The following is a 22,999-nucleotide window of genomic DNA, read 5'->3' as shown; positions in this document are numbered from 1 at the left end:
TAAAGATGGGAAAAATTAATGGTGTGTTTGTGTGTTCTGTTAGAAATAATCCAACAAAGAGAGAAACATGATGGTATAAAAGAGAATTTGCAGAGTCACATTCTTTACAAGGTGAAAAGTGGGTGAGATTTGGCATTGAAGAATAGGCTGAATTTGTTCACTGGTAATCGGTTCTAAAATTCTATGCAGTTTTTGAATAGTGGCTGCTGTTATTCCCATGTATTAGAATGGGAGAACACCAGAGTAAACGATCTCATTGAATAGCTACCAGAACCATCTGAAGGAACTTCAGCATTTTCCTGTTCAGTAAGCAGTGTTTTGATATATTTTTATTTTAAAATTGAAGGGACTCAAATGACTTGGGTACCTCTGGAATAACAGTAGTCATTCACAATTTTCACTTTTGTCAAGAAAATCAGTTTTTTAAAGGGCAGCCTCAGAGTCAGAATTCTCAAAAAGCTCTTGCCAAATGCACCTTTTCTTACAAATGCTGTACTGTCCCTTACCCCTGTGTGGCTTTTAAAACCTGGACAATTCGTTAATTGGACTAGCCACATTTCAAGTGCCCAGTAGCCACATGTCACTAGCTAGTGGCGGCCTTTTCAATGGGGCAGATGTAGAATATTTTTGTCATTGCAGAAAGTTTTCTTAGTTCTACAATGGGACTTTTCACCTTTGTGGACAGACACCAAATACAATTTTAGCTGGCCTGTAGTTAAGTGACTACTCTGGTATAACTTTAACCCCTGCCACATTAGGTTGTCAAAGGTGGCCCACCACCTTAAAAGCCTGCCTACTCTTTGGGTGTTTACTTGCATGGCTTATGATTTTCTGGTTAATAAATAAATTAGAGGCTGTGCATCGTAGTTCACACCTATAATCCCAGCATTTTGGGAGGCCAATATGGGAGGATTGCTTGAACTCAGGAGTTAAGAGACCAGCCTGGGCAACATAGTGAGACCTGTCTCTACCGAAAATCAGAAATTTAGCCTGGATTGCCTGAGCCCAGGAGTTTGAGACCACAGTGAGATGTGATCCAGCCATTGCACTCCAGCCTGGTCGACAGAGCACCCTGTCTCAAAAAAAAAAAAAAAAGAACAAATTGTGGTACACATTTAAAACTATCCAATCTAGGGTTGTGACAGCATTGTTGAAGATGGTAACCATTTGAGAGGTTTCAGAAAGCTTGATTTGCTGAAGCTTATAGGTGAGGAATGTTGGAGGACTGTAATAGATTTTTGCTGCTGAGTTCAGCACTTGAGGAATCTGCCTCTTATAATTAGATAGCTCCCGAATGTAATTTCCCTTTCCTTTCCTGATGTTCTTCTCCCCTTTCCCCTCTCTTCACATAGTCCTATCCAAGCTTGGAGGAAGCTACTTCAGGGTGGTCTGCGTTATGTAGGGAATTTTTCTTTTCTTTTTTTTTTTTTTTAAGCTTAGATTCTGGTGGAAGATCTGTAATGCAAGGCGAATTCACAGTAGATTGCAATTTGTGAGGGATACAGAGGATAGAAATAGGATAAATTGGATACACTTAAAGATATGGTTGGCACTTTACCTTGAAATGAAAAAAAAGAAAAAAAGAAAGAAAAAAAAACAAGTTTACATGTGATCATCTCCAAACTGGCTGCTTCGGGAGAGAGCCAGCTGGTTAACTGGGTTACATAATTCAAGTATGGGTTTGGGGTGGATATGTTCATAGGGGCTTAATATTACTCTTTCCAGCTTCTCTTTGTCCTGGAATTCCAAAACCTGTGATGTTATTGCTGGAACTTTGATTCAGCAGTTGCTAAACACCTACTCTTGTGTTTCTGGCACTAGGATTGGGCCTTGGGTTTACACAGTTCCAAGAGTCTGGGTGCTCAGTGTGATAATGGGAGACAAGTGTACACAAATAATTACCATATAGTGTTGTTCATAAACAGAATGTCCAAGGTTCAGAAGGTCCTGAAACAACATTTAGTCTTGATTTCCCCCATTTTCTACTGGATGCAGCTGAGGCCCAGAGAGGGAAAGAGACTGGTTTAAATAATGCCAAAAGAACTAGAACCTCAGAACCTGAGTTTTCTGTTGACTGGTCCTTAATAATTTTACCACCCTAAAATATGATCTCCATCCTTGTGGAAAACATCTAATTTGTATCTGCTTTAAAAAGCCCACCCCTTCCATGTTGTTCTGTTGTCTGCCCTCTCTCCTTAACTCTGATACCACTTTACTATTTTTTCCTGGTATGGATTGTGCTTTTGTGGAAATTTTTATTTCCTCTCTTGTATCGTGATTATCAGGACAGGGGCCAAGCCGGCTTCAATCTTTGTCCTTATTTCCCCTCCCCAAGCGACGTCTGAACAACTGTCAGTCACACTTGAAGCCTCAGACAAGTTGGGTTCGAACCTGTTTGCTTGCTCCACTGAGACACACCTTTGTGTACTGAAATAAAAATTCCTACTTTTTGGGCCACGTGAATGGTGGCCTGTAAGAACCATTTATGCTGTAAGAACTACGTGAGGTTAGTTACTGTTTGATTGCGGAGTTTTGTAGGTAGGAGGCACAGAACAGTAGCAACAATTTACGAAGAGAAGATTTATACGAATTGGAACAGGGCCCTGCCGTCCGCAAGGCGTCGGGGGGCGGGCTGGGGCGGGGCTGCGCAGTGGTGCTGCGCGCCCAGCTCTGTTGCCGGAACTACTCCGAGTCGTGCGCCGGGCCGCGCGCAGCCCCGCCCCGCCCCGCCCCGCCCCTTTCCCCGTGGGGTGGAAACAAAGGGGGCTCGGCGCGCGGTGCGGAGCCTAGGGGAAAGGGGAGGAGAGTTCCGGCGGTCTGGCGCGCTGGGCTCGCTAGGTTTGTGCTGGCGAGGGCACGGGGTGGGACTGGCGACCCGTACCCAAGAAGTGGGAGGGCCACGCGTCTCGCGGCCTAGCGGCGAGGGGCGTCGCCTGCGCGCGCAGCGGCGGCCAGTGCGCCGGCGCGCAGCGAGCCCGGGTCTGTGATCGCCGAAGCGGGGTGCGGCGGGGCGGGGCCGGGCCCCTAGTGCGGTGTTGCGGGACGGGGCCGAGGCCTGGGCGGTTGGGGCGCGGGGTCGGAGAGAATGGAGCCTCGGAGGCGTTAGGCGACTCTGTCATCTCTGGGCGTGCAGCCGTCGTTTCTTGGCGCGGCCCGTGTGATGGTGCCGGGAAGAAGGAAGCGCAGTGACAGCGCCTCAGTTGGAGCCGGGGTTCCGGGGGTGAGGAGGCCCGCGGACGGCTGATCTGACGAGCTGGCCGCGGGCTGGGCGAGCAGTCACAATAGGAGGCGGCGGCCCAGCGAGGAGCCGCGGGAGCTGCCCTGCAGGGCGGAGCCTCCCCTCGCAGGTATTGGCCGCCGCGGCCGTTGGCTGCAGCGCGAGGGCGGGACGGGCCGCGGGCCGTTGGGAGCCTGAGGGGCCGCACCCGAGTCTTGGGCTAAGGTTTGGCCCGGCCGCCCGGCGCTCTTTGTTCCCGCGGTGGCGAGGAGGCGCGGTCTCAGCTTGGGGAGCTGCCGGCCCGCTGCCCGGCAGATGGTCTCGCTGTCTCGCTTCCTCGCTCCCTCCCTTTTTGTCGAGACGCAGGTGAAATGATGTCACCCAGGAGAACGCGGAACCCGGTCGAAAGGGTCGTCTCTGGCGTCCATCTACTTCCGTGGGTTTCTGGACAGGCTGCGTTTTGTTCTCAGGGGATGAAAGTTCTTTCAGGGCTGAAGCGTGAGAGAGGTTGGTTTTTGAAACGGGAGTATTTCAGGTTATTGAGGTCCAAAAAAAAATAAAGTTTTGGTTTACGTTTGTATGGCTTGTAAGGTACAGTATTTTTCTTTGTGTTGCCAAAATGATGTATGCTATTATTCAGTAAAAGTTGGGTATGCTAGTTTTTCTACCGAAAGTAGAAACACACACATGTAATTATCACCCCCATCGTATGACTTGCCATTTCTTTTTTCTTAAGAGGTGGACTTAATATATGAAAACTCAAATATATTCAAAGCTCATAATACAGTTGTTACCTTAGGGTTGCAAATCTGCTGTATCCTATTTAGCCTTGATTGCGAGTGCTGTTATACTTGAACATTTACCATAAATTTCTTTCAATAGCAAGCAACCCTTGTATGTAGGCTTTCAAAAAAATTCCCTTTTATAGGGACAGTTGGAATAAAAGTAAAATTGTTCCTATCTTCAGGGAACACCGTGTAATGGAAGAAATAGAACTTTTGTAGAGGTGACAGTACGAAACCAAATGCCTATAGAGGTCATCAGGTGGGGGAAGCTGGGACACACTTGGAATAAAAAAATGAAATTTCTGACTGGAAGTTTACCTGGGAGTTGTGTCCCCTTTCTCTGGAGTTTAGACATGTACTGGTATATTTCACCTTTTGCAAACGTACTAATCATACATTGTTCGTTCAATTTTAAGTTGGTTTTTATAATGTATCTGTGAGACTTATTTCTAAGAGATTTGAAGGCCTTAGATCCTATAGGAATAAGTTCTGCGACAGACTGGTCATGTGCACCTCAGGCTCTCATCTGTAAAATATTTAAAAAGTTGGACTTATATATAATCTGTGGGTTTTCCACCTCTGACTTCGTCTGTGAGTTTAGAAGGTAGTTCGTATTTCCATACTTGTTGGGCTTTATATGCCCATCCTGTTTTTATAGTTAAATTGTCAGGTATTACCCTGGGTCAGTATTGAGAATTTTCTCTACTAAAATAACCTAATTTTTGATAAAGAGTAAACAAGATGGCATAGTCAGACATAACTGAATCTGTTAGCTCATAATGTAGAGTGTAGATATAATGTCTGCCAACAGCATTGGATGAGGCTTTTAGTTAATTCATGTTACATTCCTAGGCTGTTTCTGTTTGTGCTCACTTTCTTTTTTTGAGGCTGTGAGTGGAAAGTATGGGTGAGAAGTTCTTATAAAAGTTTCTGAAGTGATTAGGTACTTGATCAATATGGGAAGATTATTGGTCAAGATTATGTCGTCTAGTTTATTCCACCTATTTCTCTGTACCACCTCTAGTTTGGTTTAGGCCACTATCATTTTGTAATTCATCTTGCTGGAAAGGTAGTTCTTAATTAGTCTTGATTGTTGCATTGCGTCGGGGTCTACTTATTTGTTTCGTGTTTGTTTTCCTGCTAAGAAAACATGTCAGACAGTTTTCACTTCCATTTTGCTCTATTTAACTCACAGCCTTTTCTCTAGAAAGAGCGAACAGATTGTAAACGTGGATTTGAATAGTATAGTTCTTGTCTAGTTCATCAGCAAACGTTATCTAATACGACGTTATCGACTGGAGATAAAGCATTAATACTTGAACTCTATATAGTAAATTAATGAGACAAATTTAGAATACACAGATGAAGAAGAGGGGTCATGTACACAGTCTCTTTTCCCAATTCTAACATCTTTTCATTTATTTATGTTTTAATTTTGGTTTTTCCAGAAACAGATTTTGCTGTGTTGTCCATTGTGGACGCGCACTTCTGGGCCCAGGTGATCCTCCTTTCTTGGCCTCCTGAGTAACTAGGACTACAGGTGTTTGCCATGGAGCCTGCCTGCCTTAGGTCTTTCCCTTTTTTAAGGATCTGAACTTTTTACCTCTTACCTATTATCCTCTTGTAGTTCTGTTATTAATTGTCCCTCACTAGACTGAGTCGCTTTAAGGGTAAGGACTGTTTCATTTTCCCATTTTGTAGTCACAGCATCCAGCATATGGCAGGCAAGCAATAAATATTTGAATTATGATTGTTATTTAATAAAATCATAACTCGGTCATACCTCTTTTTTCCAACTGTTGTAAAACCCACAGTTATGTAAGTAATTATATGTGTGTGCGTGTGTTTGGAGAGAGGGAGAGGGGAGAGTGTATAAAATTTTTCATTGGTTTGGACTTTTGTGGTGTAGATATTTTTCACTGCTGTGTAATTCTTTGTGGTAACCAACCTAAGTAAAACAATTTTAGACTTTTTTGAGGGGAGAAAAATCTTTGTGTAGGCAAATCTAGATTTTGGAAGGGAAGGAAATAAAAATTTATTTAAAATATCTCACTCTTATTTTTCCTACCCTTTATTTCTGCATTGTGTGTGTAATGGAAAGAGGATTTCTTTAGTTGTATCTGTTTTCTTTTCCCTTTTCCTTCTTTTTTATCACCTTATGGGATTGTGGACTGGGGAAAGGAAGTAGGGGAGCCTTAGGCTGTTTTCACAGACCCTATTTTTGCTGTGCTCTCAGAAAAAGATGGGTCCAGTTTGTTTGCCTAAACTCAAGAATGGAAACAATAATTTCTTTTTAGAAATGATTGTCGCAGTGCTGGGCAGTAATGAACATCCTCACCCACGTAGTACCAGTCCTTGGTTTTCTCCTAATACTGCCTATTAGCTTTTGAAAATTATTTTTTAGGTCAGGCGTGGTGGCTCACGGCTGTAATCCCAGCACTTTGGGAGGCTGAAGTTAGTGGATTACCTGAGGTCAGGAGTTTGAAACCAGCCTGGATAACATGATGAAATCCTGTCTTTACTAAAAATACAAAAAATTAGTTGAGTGTGGTGGCCAGCACCTGTAATCCGCTACTCTGGAGGCCGAAGCAGGAGAATTGATTGAACCTGGGAGGCAGAGGTTGCAGTGAGTCAGGATTATGCGAGTCAGGATTGCGCCACTTCACTCCACCCTGGGCAACAAGAGCGAAGCTCCGTCTTGTTAAAAAAATATATATATTTTTTTCTTTTTCTTTTTCATAAGTGTGTCTATATGTATATACACACACATATATAGACACATATATGAAAAACAAATTGTGACTATTGCGTAGTGATAGAATGATTTTTTTATGCCTTTCATTTTTTTTCATATGTCATTTGTGTATGAGAATTGTTCAAGCTTAGAGATGAATGACTTAGAAATTTTGTCTTGGATCTCAAAGAGTTATAACGTCTCAGAGGGCCAGTTTCTATCCAGTGTTTGGACCTCAGTTTTCCAGAGCCAGGCCCTTGATTTTTTTTTTAAGGAGCTTTATTGAGTTATGTTTTACATACCATAAAATTCACTCCATTCAATTAGATTATTTTTGTTACATTTTGAACATTTCTGTCATCCCCCGAAGATCCCTGTGACCATCCAGGCCTGCCTTTTGCATAACTCCAAGGGTGCACAGCCCCATTCCTGCTTCCAGTGTCCTCTCCTGGACCAGCTTTGAAGAATGCCACCCAGGCCTTTGAGTACCCCTGCTCCACACTATCAGAATCCTTTCAGAGAACTCTGCTCCCAGAAAACAAAAGCCAAGGAAATAGTTTTGTTTTAGGCCCAGTGATAGAACTCTTCTCAAAGGAAAGGTGACATTTCAGTCTAGTTTATTCTCAGAACAGGGAAACAGAAAATCCCAGCAAGGAGCACAGCATACATCAGTAGCTCAATGATTTATTCTGCCTCAGCAGGATGGGGTGGACTTACTGGGCAACCACTGTCTTCATTTAATGGTGATCTGCAGGTGAGTGCATCACATCTCTTCCTTGATCAAAGCTTTTAGCTTGTCTCATTGCCAACCAGATTTCTAAGAAACTTGTTACACAAATGAGAAAGGCAGGCTGTATATCATTTGCTTACAGTTTGAAAGATTATTCTTTTAATAAATAGTTGAATGCCTGCTATATGCCATGTACTCTTCTAGGTGTTAGTGACATTGTGCTGAACAGGACATGGAGCTTATACATGTTCTCCTGAGGGTATGCTCAAGTCACCTCATTGATTTGGCTACTCTTTAATCTTTATAGGGAGTTCTCTGTTTCCCTTCCTAATATTCCAAGATAATTTTTTCCTTGAATTTATGAAGTCCTGTTTATATTTAACCCTACCTTACGATCATAGCATTTAAATAATTTTCCCCTCCCCCAAGTAGTAGTGTTTCTGGTTGCTACTTTTTAATGACTGCATAGATGAAGCAAGTGTACTGTAATTTTACTTAGCAAATATTTGTTAAACATTTAGGTTGCTTCTAGTTACCTTTTAAATTGTCGCCACTATTGTGGTGTGGTGACCATATTGATGCATGTGGCTTTTCTCATATTTTGGAATATAACCTGATAATTTATCAGTTTAAATATTAGAGATTCAAACATGTTTTTTTAAACTATTAATCTACCTAATTACTTCCAAGAGATTAACAGTTGCCATCATGGAAGTGGTGAGAATATTTGGAGTTCTGGATTTGGCTTCATTTTACAGATACCCAGACTTGTAGCTAGAGATGACACTAAGCACCTGACTCCTCATCTAATGTTTTGTTTTCATCTTTTATATTAGACTGTGATTTTAGTGCTTTTGACCGACCAGTTGGTATGCTGAAGAATGCTGTGTGGGCCTTTATGAACACCTTATTTTGTAGAAGTACATTATGTCATACTGGCTTTAGAAGTCTTGTATCTCTATCTTCTCTCTCACTTTTATTGGAGGAAAAAAAGGAAATGAACGAAGAAGGATGCTGTTGTCAGAAGCAATTTTAAATGTTTTGGGACAGTGTCTTGTCCTAAGTGCTAATGTTAGTGCGATAATTACTAATAATTCCTACAGTCTCCAAGAAAAGTTAAATTGTTGGTTATGTTACGAAAACACAGAATGGCCAGATTAAACAAAGGATGTCCTAAAATAGTAGTGTTGATGCTTAAAAGGTTAAACTATTTTCTGTAAACTTTAGTCTTGTGAAATAGGGTTTTCTCAGTTATGCTTAATGAATTAGTCATATGATTATATGGAAATAGACATTAAACATGATGAGTTTGGGGAGTTTTAGACTTAATCTGGTCTCAGGATGTTTCCTTGACAGGACTTTTTAAATATAGGTTGCAATCTGAGAGAAAGCCAAAGTTAACAAATGTGTAATGCCAGCCTAAGGAAAAATAAAATTATATCAGTTTTCAGGAAACAAGTTTATTTTTAAGTACTAAAAATGGTTTTAAATAGGCCTGGTGGAATAGTTGATATTTACTAATCAAACTAGATTATAAAGAATGTTACTTTAAAGTAGAAGGTGATTTAGTGGGTTGAGTATGAACCTTAGAATTTGATAGACTTGAGTTCAGATTATGGTTTTGATATTTCTGAGGTGTGTGACTTTAAGCAAGTCTGTTAAACCTAGTGTTCAGTGTATAAAGATGGAAGAGCCTAGTTCAGTTTCTGGCATGAAGCCAGCTGTTACCAGATTGAGGCTTTAAAACCTGTTATACTGCTTAAATAAAAATGTGTTAATTTTTATATCCTTTGTAATCAAATCAGTGTAGCCAAAATTCTGGAGAACAACTTTTTTTCACTGTGGTACAATAATTTTTATTCGAGTTACATACATATACATTTTGTTTTCTGTTTTGTGTAACAAATTACCACACATTTATTTGTTTAAAACACAGATATTTCCTCACAATTTCCATGATTCAGGAGTCCTGGTATGGGTTAGCTGCTGGGCTCCCTGTCCAGGGCCTTACCTTGCAGGAGCTGTGATTGATTGATTGATTGATTGATTGATTCCTTCCTTCCTCCCTCCCTCCCTCCCCACTCCCCCTCCCCCTCCCCTCCCCTCCTCTCCCTCCCTTCCCTTCCCTCTCTCCTTCCTTCCTTCCTTCCTCCCTTCCTCCCCCCCTCCTCCCCCTCCCTCTCCTTCCCTCCCCTTCCCTCCCCTCCCTTCCCTCCCTTCCCTCTCTCCTTCCTTCCTTCCTTCCTTACCTCCCTCCCTCCCTCCCTCCCTCCCTCCCAGAGTCTTGCTCTGTCACCAGGCTGGAGTGCAGTGGCGCGATCTCGGCTCACTGCAACTTCCACCTCCTGGATTCAAGCAGTTCTTCTGCCTCAGTCTCCCAAGTAGCTGGGACTACAGGTGTGCACCACCACGCCCACTAATTTTTGTATTTTTAGTAGAGACGGAGTTTCATCATGCTGGCCAGGATGGTCTCTATCTCTTGACCTCATGATCTGCCTGCCTCGGCCTCCCAAAGTGCTGGGATTACAGGCATGAGCCACTGTACCCGGCCCAGAGCTGTGATTTCATCTGTGTCTCCTTCCAAGTTCACTGATAGAATATGGTTCTTGTGATTATAGGACTGAGGTCCCCCATTTTCTTGCTGGCCTTCCAACTGGTGACTGCTTTCAGCTCCTAGAGGCTGCCCTTAAGCGCCTGCCACGTGATACCCTTCGCATGCCTTCTTACAGCAGCTTAGTCTAAAGAATTGACAAGAGAATCTCTTGGGAAGGACTCAGTTCTGCTTTCTCTGTTTAAGTCAGGCCCAGGCTCACCCAGGATAATGTCTCTCTTTAACTTGAATTCACCCGACTTGTAATCTTCATTACATCTGAACACCTCTCCACCTTTGTCATATAATTTTACCTAATCATGGGAATGAAATATATCACATTCACAGCCCTGCCTGCGCACATGGGGAAGGGGGTTGTATAGATGTACACCAGAGGTAATCTTGGGCGGCCCATGTATGGGACTGCCTGTCCCATACATACACGCGCGCGCACACACACACACACACACGAAATGTGTGTGTGTGATTTTATTTTACCTAGTAGTAAAATAAAATTGTACCTCGTTTTAATCAAGCCCATCTATGGTTTTGTCCCAGACTTATTTTGAATATAACTTTTCTCCATTGTATTTGAATATAGTTTTTTCCCATTATATTTGAATATAGCTTTTCTATATTATATTTGAATATAGCTTTTCTCCATTATATTGGTCCATCCTTTTTAAGACAAATGGAGCTTCTGATCAAAAGAAACTATTGTGAGTAGGAGGGGATGTGCTTGAAAATTATGGCCACAGGTACCAGATTGGCCAGTTTTTCATTTGTCTCTGACCAAGATCTTAAGATTACAAAGGAACAAGGACTGAAGAAGAAACATGACCTTAATTTGGCTTTTCCCAGCCAGCTACTTGTACTAGCAATTTTGTAAGACTCCTTTGGGCATGATAGTTGAAGGCAGGATGGCCTTAGGATAACATCCTACAAAGGATGCATAATGAGCAAATGAAAAGCTCAAGAGGATGCATAAAGAAACCAACCATTTTGAGAGAGTGGCAAAAGCCCTCCTTAGATTGAGTCAGGAATATGAAATACTCCTTTTTCTATGAAATCTTAACTCTTACCTTCATATTAACTCAGAACTCTTACTCATAATGTTCCCCTATTTTATGGCTTTTAAATATATTATGGTTGGCTGCTTGCATCTGGGTTTCAAAAATTGTTAGAATAAGCTGCCTCAGGGTAGGGCCCATGTTTTATCTTTATATCTTATTAGATGAACAAATACTTATTTTTAGAGACTGTCTCGCTGTGTTGACCAGGCTGGAGTATAGTATTGCAGTCATAACTCACTGTAACCTCAACTACTGGGCTCAAGTGAACCTCCTGCCTTAGCCTCCTGAGTAGCTAAGACTACAGGAGTGTGCCACCATGCCACGCTAACCTAACTTTTTAAAATTTTTATTTATTTATTTATTTTGGTAGAGATGGGATTCTCTCTACGTTGCCCAGGCTAGTTTTGAGCTCTTGTACTCAAGCGCTTCTCCCATTGGGGCCTCCCAAAGGGTTGAGATTACAAGTATGAGCCACTGCATTTGGCCTGTCTGTATATTCTTCCTAATGTAATTCTTGGCTTGTAGGAATCAATCAGTAAATACGCCTTGATTCAGCAATGCATGCTTCTGCATAATGGTAAAGGATAGCACATTCATGTTTGCAGTATAGAGATCAGAACATTCTGTACAGAAAACTAATGAATTCTAAAGTTCCTGTTTTCAAGTGCTTTGTTTTTTACTTCTAGGTGAGTCTTTGAAAGTATTTTTACTCTTACCAGTGGGCACAGTTATCTGTTTACCAAGTCCATAGCAAACCAGAAACAAAATACTATAAAAAAAGCTAAGGAAGGTAGGGATATTAATATATTAACAGCAGGGATATTAATATAATTAGCATTTCATTTTATGATCGGTTTCTGGCTGCTTCCTTACTGTCTAGCCATGCTGAATGTTTTGCAGTTCCCTGGCTACACTGCTGTCTCTTGGCAGCTGCTACTTCATAGCACCTAGTGCCTACCGTTACCATAATACTTAAATCATGCAGTGATTTACTTCTGTTTCTTTTTTATAGCATATACTTTTTGAAAGTAGGAAACGATGCCATTGTTTTTGGTTTAGTGCCTGTCACCAAATAGACGCTTAAATGTAGGATTGAGTGAACGAATGAGGCAATGAAACTCTAAAAAGAAGACCATGTTAAAGTATGTAACTTTTAGTGTAGGGACAAGAGGGACCGCTAGCCTTAACCCCCCAAGAAGAATTCACTGTCACAGCACAGTGAAACACATTATGTTCATGATTTTTTTAATGTTACAGAGTAAGTATATTTACATATGAATTTAAGGGGATTAACCCATGATCAAGTCAAACATTTATTTTTGTTTTTTAATTTTTGTAGACACTAGGGCGATCCTCCCACCTTGGCATACCAAAGTGCTGGGATTACAGGTGTGACCACCACATTGGCCAAATCAAGCATTTGAAACGTGGCAGTCATTTACTTTTGTGCTTATGATTGTGTCCTTATTCGTTAGGAAGGTCATTAGGTTTGTGTTAAATAGAGCTGAGATTTCCGCGGTCAAACATATGATTGCTATAGAAAATTTGCCACAAATACTGTTAAATCTGTCATCTTCCTTTACATGATTATTTTGGAAGGTTAACTAAAAAACAGAATGAGAAAAAGTATTAATCTTGGTCCAGGCAAACACTTAACCTTTCTGTACTTAAGATGTGTAATTTTACCTTGGGTTTTCTTAGCATGAAGTCTGTCCTTTAGGATTTCAGAATTAACACCAACAGAAAAAGTTACCAATAGGTATTTGGGAAACAGGAAGGATGTGGTGTTCTTGGGCTGTGCTGTTTTGCCTCCAATAGTTTTCACAAGAGAGATCCATTGCCAGAGGCAACCTTTGCCATCTTTGTGTTTTGATGTTTAAAATTAATTTTTAATTTCTTTCCTGTCTTCGCTAGCAGAATCATCAAATACCTAGAAAATCCAGACTATCCTTCATAGGCATGATTCTCCACATTGGTGCAGCTAGCCATGAACTATCCTTTTCTTCCTCTTTTTCCCAGATATCTCCCGGGGCCAATTCAGCATCTCTACCTGGCCATCCTAACAAGGTGATTTGTGAAAGGGTGAGACTTCAGAGCCTGTTCCCTCTCCTCCCAAGTGATCAGAACACTACCGTTCAAGAGGATGCTCACTTCAAAGCTTTCTTCCAGGTTCTTATATATTTACCCTTTCCCTAAATAGGGCTGAAAGTCACATTCTACGTACGGTGTTTCTAGGAAGGCTTGAAACAAAATGCGCAATATCGTCTCCTTGTTTTCTGTTGTATGTGGAAATAAGTATTCTTCTTAGAGGACTTTAATATTTTTTCAGCCAGCCTTTCTGATGAATGTTTGTCGTCTTGAGCTACTCAGCTACTGTTAATTATTTGACTACTTAATATTCTTATGTTTTGATCTTTTGGTCTTAAATCACTTGTCCTAATAGGTCAAGTTCTGTAGGAGAGTAGAAGATAGTATAAAATATATGAAGTTGTGTATGAAAGGAAAAATGAAATCATGTAAGATATTCACTAGTTACTTGCTTGGCACCCAGAGTTTGATAGTAACATATATTTCTGAGAGAAAACATGGTTATTTGTCTTCCTTTACCTGTGGGTAAACTTGTGAGTTAAAAAAATTAAAAAAAAATTTTTTTTTAATATAAAATGAAAACTCGTAAGGTGTGTAAATGGATTGAAACTCATTAGGTTATTAACAAGATTACTGGGATCTGCCCATAGAAATCATTGGCTACCAAACTTTCAATCCATATTCCTAGAGAAGCATGTTCTAGTAATGGAAGTCAGTATCGCTGTTACCACAAAAGTCAGGTTACACAATTGCCTCTGAGTGGTAGCATTGCGGGCCAGTGTGTATAAACCTGAGGTAGTGAAATAATTGATCATCAAGGCTGGGACTTTTGGATAAGAGCCAGCTCGTTTTCTGTTGGTATGAAAGTGAAATGCTTGTGACATATAAAACTGGAGATACAAAATTTGGAGGGATAGGTGATCTAGGGCTCTTCAGTCTGGTATTGCTTCTTGGAATTTGTGCCAGGTTCTCTGCTTTGCGTGTATTAACTCTTTTTGTTTTTAGCCCTCAGAATAAACTAGTCATTGATGGTTTTTAAGATGTGGAAACAGGCTAAGAAAAGCTCAGTGAGGTGCCTAATCACATACGTAGTTATTTGGCAGAGAAGGGGCTCAGATCTAACTTTAGCTGTATCTTGTCTACTATGTATTTGTGAAAGAAATTGACTTAATACCCTTACTACTGCCACCAATAAAAAAGGTTTTTTGTTTTGTTTTGTTTTGTTTTTTTGGATGCTTTTCTCCATACTCCCTTTGTGTCTTCAAACAATAATTCAATATAAACTTTAATTTCAGAGAAATCTACTGCCAAATGTAGATTTAAACTCATGTTGTAAAAACAAAACAATAAAGTTAGAGCCAGTTGCATTTGAGTGTTGCAGAAAGATGAAATGTATTGTTGTTAAATTTTAATTTAAATAGTCTTAATTTAACTTAAGCCTTATTTTCCTTGATCCTTAGAAAAAAGCCGTCAATGAACTTTGGGGTGGGGGTGTGGGGGGAACTAGACCTTTTTTTTTTTTGCCCAGAAACTGCCCTACCACTGTTCAACATGAAGCAAATTAGATCTTTCTCACGACCCCTTTGAGATACTGATACCTTCAGCTAGTTGATACCTTTTAAATAGGGTGTAATTTGTTAGTTCCAGTTATGCTTCTTATCCTTAAAAACTTAGTTAACCACATGCAAAGGAAAACCTACCCAGCCATCTAATGTCACAAAATTATTGCCTTAATGTGTTATGCTTTCTTCTTGGCTTTCTCCTCAAGTACCTTCTCTCCCAATCCTTTTACTTTTCCTTCTTTTTAGAATCATCTGTTTTAAACGTATTTACCTGTGTTTTTATTTTTTTCTTAAGGCATCATCTCTGCTTCCGTTAAACTCCTGTCTTTTCTGAGGACATCAGCCTTCTCTAGGAGTAAAGAAGTGAATTGATCCCCTCCCCCCGCCGCATAAGGAGTTGGGTGTGTGGCTAGTAAAGGGGCCATATGGGAGAAAAAATGTGTTGCTACTCTTCCTGGATTCTTACTGTTGTTTCAACCTCCAGTCTGTTTGAACAAAAAAAGTTACCCTGTTTTTGAGCCTTTTTTGGTCAGTCATATCTATTATTTATCAGTTCTGTCATTGTCCTTGTGTATTACAAATTTTTACATTTTGCTTCTCATATTTGCTTGCTTTCTATTCCTTCTAGTCAAGACTTCTTTTTAATTGCCAAAAATTCTGGGTTTTCTTTTAAATTTTACATGCTTTATTTGTGAAATAATAAGTAAATATTTGTGAAATATTTCATATATGCATTTTAGAAAATATAAAGCAGACACCTATATAATAAGAAGACTATCTAGTGTAAGAAACCAGTCATTACCAATACTTTTGAAGCCCCCATAGACCCTCCGTGTTACATCCCATACTTGTGCCTCAGGTACATCTCTCTTCAGTATCCTTTTGCTTTTCTATATGGTTTTACCATATAAAATATCCCTTGATATTATACTGTTTAATTTTGCTTGTTTCTGAACTTAGTATAAATGATGTCACACTTTGTATACTTTGAAAAAAATTCATCCCTACTAGTGCATCTGCCTGTATACTTCATTTATTTTATTGTTTTTAGTTGTCTATTATATGAATATACTGCAGCTCTTCTCCTTTCTTTGTGCTTGACATTTGGGTAGTTTCCTGGTTGGTTTGTTTGTTTGTTTGTTTTTACTGTTATTTCAAGTAGTGCTTCCAGGAGTATTTTGTATGTGCTTCCCGGTGCACATTTGGTTGGTGTTTTAATGTTTCTGTGAAAGTGATGGCTTTGTGTACTCATTGCCCACAGAAGAGGTATAAGTGTAGGCTCATTTGCATCTCTATAAAAACCCGTATTTAAAATTAGAATCTTAAAGTGCTTCATACAATATTTTAAACATTTTAAAATTAATGTATACTTAACACAAAATTTACCTTTTTAGCATATAGGTTTGTGAGTTTTGACAAATGCATACAGATGTGGAGTCACCACCACAATGAATAATAAAATAGTTTCATCACCCCCCAAAATTCAATCATGTCTGTGCTGTCAACCCCTATCTTAAAGTTTTAAAATTAGCCATGTCTTTACTATCAATGGATTCAATGGTTGTGATTGAAGATAGTAAGTTTTCAAAAGGTAATTAAGTACATGGTGAGATAATTTTATATCTGGCACAACCATTAATATCAGGGGTGTTTGTGGTATCTTAATGACTGCTATTTTGTGGTGTCTTAATGACTGCTTTTATTTTGTAACTTTGTTAATAGAAAGGGGTCCCGATCCAGACCCCAAGAGAGGGTTCTTAGATCTCGTGCTAGAAAGAATTTGAGGTGAATTCCATAGAATAAAGTGAAAGCAAGTTTATTAAGAAAGTAAAGGAATAAAGAATAGCTACGCCCTAGGCAGAGCAGCCTTGAGGCCTGCTGGTTTCCCATTTTTACGGTTATTTCTTGATTATGTGTTAAACATGGGGTGGATTATTCATGCCTCGTTTTTAGACCACATAGGGGTTCCCACGCCATGGCTCACACCTGTAATCCCAGCAATTTGGGAGGCCGAGGTGGGTGGATCACTTGAGACCAGCCTGGCCAACATGGTGAAACCCCGTCTCTACTAAAAATACAAAAATTAACCAGGCATGGTGGTTCGCACCTGTGGTCCCAGTTACTCAAGAGGCTGAGGCACAAGAATTGCTTGAATCCGGGAGGCAGAGGTTGCAGTGAGCTGAGATTGTGCCACTGCACTCCAGCCTGTGCAACAGAGCAAGACTACCTCTCAAAAAATAAAAATAGACCATATTGGGTAACTTCCTGACATTGTCATGACATTTGTAAACTGTCATGGTGCTGCTGGGAGTGTAGCAGTGAGGAAGACCAGAGGTCACTCTCATCGCCATCTTGGTTTTGGTGGGTTTTAGCCGGCTTCTTTACTGCAGCCTGTTAATGTCAGCAAGGTCTTGTATCTTGTGCTGACCTCCTATCTCATCCTGTGACTCAGAATGCCTAACTTTCTGGGAATGCAGCCCAGCAGGTCTCAGTCTTATTTTACCTCGCCGCTGTTCAATATGGAGGCACTCTGGTTCAAACACCTCAACAAATTTGCTAAAGTTAAATTAGGTGAATTAAAATTTGAAAACCTATACACACAGAGAAATATGCCAGGTTTCTGAAAGAGAAAACAAATTATTATGAAAATATCTATATTTTAGCAAATTTGTAGACTTAATGAAATTTCCACCCAAAATATCAGCAGAATTTTGTTTCTAGAACTTTCAGAATTATTTTTAAATTCATATGGAAGATTATTGAAGAAAAGAGGGGGAAAAACTTTTCTGAAAATTGTCATAAGGGGAGAATATGCCATAAGAGATAGCAAATCATATTAGAAAGAATTAGCTCTGTCAGAGACCTCTGTGTTGGTATTAGATTGGTGCAAAAGTAATTCTGGTTTCAGACCGTGAATTTTAAATCATCATAGTTAGGCTCAAACACATCTTTATTATGGGAACCATTACAATCAACACATTTTTACCAACGATAAATAAGTTTGTTTATTCTAATAGCATAAAAATCACTGCTTCAGGATTGGATGAATTCTTGGGAAGTATTTTCTGCATCCTGCTGGTTGTAGAAGCCTTTTCTCAGCAAAAAGTTGGTTGTTGAGATGCTTGAAGAACTGGTAGTTGGTTGGCGAGAGGTCAGCTAAATATGGCAGAGGCAAAACTTTGTAACCCAATTTGTTCAATTTTTGAAGCGTTGATTGTGCGACGTGCACGAATTGGGCAAGAAGAATTGGGCCCTTTCTGTTGACCAATGCTGGCTGCAGGCATTGTAGTTTTTGGTGCACGTTATCAATTTGCTGAGCATACTTCTCAGATGTAATGATTTTACAGAGATTCGGAAAGCTGTAGTGACTGGGCACAGTGGCTCAGGAGGCTGAGGCAGGAGAATCGCTTGAACTCGGGAGGCAGAGGTCACAGTGAGCTGAGATCACGCCATTGCACTCCAGCCTGAATGACAAGAGCGGAATTCTTGTCTCCAAAAAAAAAAAAAAGCTGTAGTGGATCAGACCAGCAGCAGACCACCAAACAGTGACCGTGACCCCTTTTTGGTGCAAGTTTGGCTTTGGGAAGTGATTTGGAGCTGCTTCTTGGTCCAGCCACTGAGGTGGTTATCACTGGTTGTCGTATAAAATCCACTTTTTGTCTCCTATCAAAATCTGATCAAGAAATGGTACCTTGGTCTTGTGTAGAATAAGAGAAGATGACACTTCAAAACGATTTTTTTTTTTAATTTAAATTTTCAATTAGCTCACGTGGCGCCCACTTACCGAGCTTTTTCACTTTTCCAATTTGCTTCAAATGCCAACCGGCCATACCATAGAACAGTTCACATTGAGTTCTTCGGCAACTTCGCATGTAGTTGTAAGAGGATCAGCTAGTTCGATGATTGCTCTCAATTGGTCATTGTCAACTTCTGATGGTGGGCCACACTCCTCATCTTCAAGGCTCTTGCCTCCTTTGCAAAACTTATCAAACCACCACTGCACCATATATTCGTTAGCAGTTCCTGGACCAAATGCATTGTTGATGTTGCCAGTTGTCTCTGCTGCTTTATGACCCACCTTGAACTAAAATAAGAAAATTGCTTGAGTTTGCTTTTTGTCTAACATCATTTCCCTAGTCTAAAATAAACATAAATAGCAACTAATAAGTCATTAATAAGGAACATAAAGTGAGACATTCCCATTAAAATGATATGTAACATAGCCACGTTTATTTTAGAATGTATTCCGATACCAAATGGCACATTCCAACAATGCATAAACTGCAATAATTTTTGCACTCACCTAATACATCTGGTGGATATTTTTCAGCCCCTTATCCTGCACCTTGAAACCTCCTTCCACTGGCTTCCATCACACTCCACCCTCCTTTCCTAATCAAGTACCCAGCATTAAATGTTGGTGATCCTTAGGGTTCAGTACTGGGCCTTGTTTTCATTACATAAACTTTTGAGGGGCAATTTTGTCTCTGTCTGCAGTTTCATGAACTATGATCTGTCTATATACCAACACTCCTAAACTTATATTCCTATCCTCTGAGCTTCAGCTGTTTACAGAACACCTCCAGGTGGGGTATCTCTCTCAAAGGATCTGTTGATTTCAGGTTGTGATAGTATCTTTCCTGTTTTCAATGGTTTAATGTTTATACTTTAGATTTTTTATTTTAGCCTCTTATCTACAATTATAGCTTAAAATTATTATAGTTACAGATACATGAGTGAATCTAGTACTCTGGTAGAAATATAGTGATAACTACAATTGTAGCATCAAGCTAAATTAGTTTTTGTGAACCAATGATGTTTTGTGTAATTAGGAATTGTGAAAAATACAGTATATAACATCACCAGTCTGTTAAATACTAGCCATGTAGGCCTCCTTCGACTTAGGAAACCGCTTTATTTACAGTTCCTGTGTTTTGGTGTACTAGCAGTTATAGCCAATGATAGGAAAATACTGTATTGCTATTCATTATGATATGATTGCAATATGTTATACTACTTGAGTGCTTTTCTGAGCAGTCACTGCATATCAGACTGTTATTTTCTTTGGGCTTCCATTAAAAAAACACACACACACAAACTTGGATCATATCAAAGAGCAAAATTTGTTTCTGCATGTTTATGGTAACTTTTGAAAACAACATTCAAACCCTCTTTTTTTCTTCTATGTCTGCAAGTAAAATAACATTTCAGGAGAATATATTAGTTGTCTGGTTGAGAGATTGGATTTCATTGCAAAATTGTGATCTGAGGAGTATAAGAGTTACACATCAAATGAAAGTCCTATGTGAGATAAGACGGTACATTATGTAGTTCAAGGCAGTATGTTTACTGAACTGCCTTAAAAAGTTTCAGTTTCACTAATAGAAACACATTTTAGGCCGGACGCGGTGGCTCATGCCTATAATCTCAGCACTTTGGGAGGCTGAGGTAGGCAGATCATGAGGTCGAGAGATAAGAGACCATTATGTCTGACATGGTGAAACCTTGTCTCTACTAAAAATACAAAAATTGGCTGGCACGTGCCTGTAGTCCCAGCTACTCGGGAGGCTGAGGCAGGAGAATTGCCTGAACCCAGGAGGCGGAGGTTGCAGTGAGCCAAGATCGCGCCACTGCACTCCAGCCTGGCAACAGAGTGAGACTGTCTCAACAACAAAAAAACACGTTGTACATATTATCTGTACATAGTTTAAAAATAAAATCCTCAGCCTGTGGAGAATAAAATGAGGTAATGTTAGAAGTCATTTTGTAAACTATTATGTGATCCAAATATAAAATTATTAATTTTCTGCTTTCCCCAGCTTATATCCATCTTCTGCAAAACAAAAAAGGATCTTGTCTTAATTTTTTAGTAACAAGTTGCTTATATAGAGTGTTGATTTCTAAGTGTTTTCGCATTTATTTAAAATGAATAAAATTTAGTGAGAGTTTGCCCTTCCTGGGCCCTTTGCATTTAACTGTTTTTCCTTATTTGTGGAATAAGAAACTTCATTTTTGTTAAAGATAATTAAGGCAAGTAGAGAAAGTCTGGGAGTTTAAAAGAGAATTGAAGATTCTTAACTAATGCTGTGCTTATTTGTAAATTTAAGGTGAAGAGTAGTCCTTCTGACTGATTAGAAAGAGGACCAGGTTCTTGAGAAATTCCATTCCCCTACACAGGTTGCCTCTTTGCTGCTTTGGGAAGGAAGTCCTTAGGGCTCCCTAGTGGTTGCTTTTAGAGGCACATTGTAGTCACTGAGTAGAACTTGGAACCTGTTTCTGTTTGGGAAAAGTTTGTCTGGCTCAGCATCTCCTATTGTCTCTAAGACTTGCTGATATATATGAACCCAAGATATATGTTACATATAAAATTGTTTTTCTTTAGCCTTTAATGACTTCTGACTTGTTCATCTGGAATTATGGAATGCATTCTTATGCCTGCCTCAGGTTCATTTCACTTCTGTTGATGTTTTGGTAATAAAAATGGTTTGGTGTTAATAGAGGTGTACTCCAAGACTCATTTTTATCAGATTTAATGCTAAGCATAAAACCTGCCTTTCCTTCCTTCCTCCCATTGTGACCTCTTTTACCTCCCTTGATCCCTAAATCTGTAGCAGTGTTCTATATTGTAATATCTGTACAACGTTCTATATTATTAAATAATAGAGACAGTACTTGTACCAGATTTGAATCAACATCTTATGAATTTTAAGTTGTCAATACTTGGTACTTTGAAAAGTTGGTGTGCTGGCCCAGAAGCAGCAAGGAGAGGAGGGAAAGAACTTCTCTGCCTGATAATTCAAAATCTAAATTATCCAAGCATCATCGCTTGGGATAATAGTAGAAATGACAGTTGATGGACCCCTGGTCCAGACTTTCTGAATTAGAGACTAGGGAGTGGGGCCAGCAATCTGGTGTTTCTGAAGCATGTAAAGGTTTGAGAACTACTGGCGTAGGTATTAATGGAAAAACCCAACTGTAAAAATGTTTTAAAGAGGTTTATTCTGAAACAATATGAGTGGCCATGGCCTGGGAAACAGTCTCAAGAGGTCCCAAGGAAATGTGCCCACTAAAGTTGAATTACAGTTTTAGGGAGGCAGGAGTTACAAAGTCATAAATCAATACATAGAAGGTATACATTGTTTCAGACTGAAAAGACACGGAATATCTTGAAGTGGGGTCTTAAAGATTTTAGGTGGATTCAGAGATGAGATTCTTTAATTTGCAGTTGGTTGAAAGAGTAAAGCTTTGTCTAAAAATTTGGGTTCAGCAGAAGGGAATCTTATAAGGAAGTCTGTTAACCAGTACACTGGGTTAGAGTGACCTGTAGGGGTGTGTGAGTTAACCCTTGTCTGGCTTGGTCTTAGGTCCTGTTTTTAATTTGGTATTTTATTGTCACAAAGAGTCCATTCTGTTAGGTCCTATAATTTCTATTTTAACATTAATGCTGGTCAGTTTTGCCCGAACTCCAAAAGCAGGGGATGGAGAGAGACAATGAGGTGTATCTAGCCTGCCTTCCTGTCAAGGCCAAGAACTCAATTTTTCTAGTTTCTCTGGGGTCTCTGTAGTCAAGAGAGAATCAGTTCAGTCATTTGGGGGGATTTTATTTTTAGTTTACAAAAGCAGTGGGAATATCCTTCCAGAATCAGCTTTGTATTTACTCATGTAAAGAGTCCTTGTGGTAGCATAGTTCTGGATGAGTTTTTATATTTTTACATTTAGAGGTTCACAGACAGCATGGATTGTGAAAATCTGAACCCCAAATATGGTGTGAGGAGTGAACCAGAGTTTGAATTCTCACGGGAGAAACCCACTTCCACTCCAAGTCAACACAGAGCAGACATTTCCTTGTTAACGTTTCCTTCTCTTTTCCACTGGGATGACTCTTTCTTGTCTTCCTTTTCATTTTAAGTGTACTACTTAGGAAGTTTTGACTACTTCATGTAGGGGTCTCAGTCATAAGGCCTTATCTTCTGTTCCTCCTGAGAGCATCAAAAATACAAATTTGGTTTTCAGTTTTCCTCAGTTTGTGAGTCATGGATGATTTCCCTTTTTCCCCCTGCATTTAGCAATGCATTTAAAAGTATGTTTGTTAGCCAAACGTAGTGACTCACACCTGTAATCCCAGCATTGTGGGAGGCCAAGGTGGAAGGATTTCTTGAGCCCAGCAGTTTGAGACCAAACTGGGCAATATAGTGAGACCTTGTATCTCCAAAAAATTTT

At 39.9% G+C, this 22,999-nt stretch overlaps 1 protein-coding gene across 16 annotated transcripts in view; it reads left to right on the top strand.

Moving 5' to 3' along the window:
- RNF38 (ring finger protein 38) overlaps nucleotides 1–22,999 on the top strand; it is a 143,670-nt gene that overhangs the window by 78,099 nt on the left and 42,572 nt on the right. Inside the window, exons 1-2 of one of the 16 annotated variants that reach the window (XM_007968737.3) lie at nucleotides 2,730–2,838; nucleotides 13,149–13,298. The exons of 6 other annotated variants lie outside the window; for them this stretch is intronic. Coding sequence is in view for 1 of the 10 variants with exons in the window: in XM_007968727.3 (XP_007966918.1) it covers nucleotides 13,149–13,298 (150 nt within the window). In the remaining 9 variants the exon portion in view is untranslated. Of the gene's footprint in view, nucleotides 1–2,719; nucleotides 2,839–2,960; nucleotides 3,348–3,415; nucleotides 3,725–13,148; nucleotides 13,299–22,999 lie in introns of those variants that run through there. 9 more of the 16 variants (XM_007968736.3, XM_007968742.3, XM_007968727.3 and 6 more) reach the window with 9 other exon arrangements.

This window comes from Chlorocebus sabaeus, chromosome 12 (genome assembly GCF_047675955.1).
Source record: "Chlorocebus sabaeus isolate Y175 chromosome 12, mChlSab1.0.hap1, whole genome shotgun sequence".
Classification (NCBI taxonomy): Eukaryota; Metazoa; Chordata; class Mammalia; order Primates; family Cercopithecidae; genus Chlorocebus; species Chlorocebus sabaeus.
Note: the sequence above shows the minus strand (reverse complement) of the source record. Positions and strands in the feature narration are given on the sequence as shown.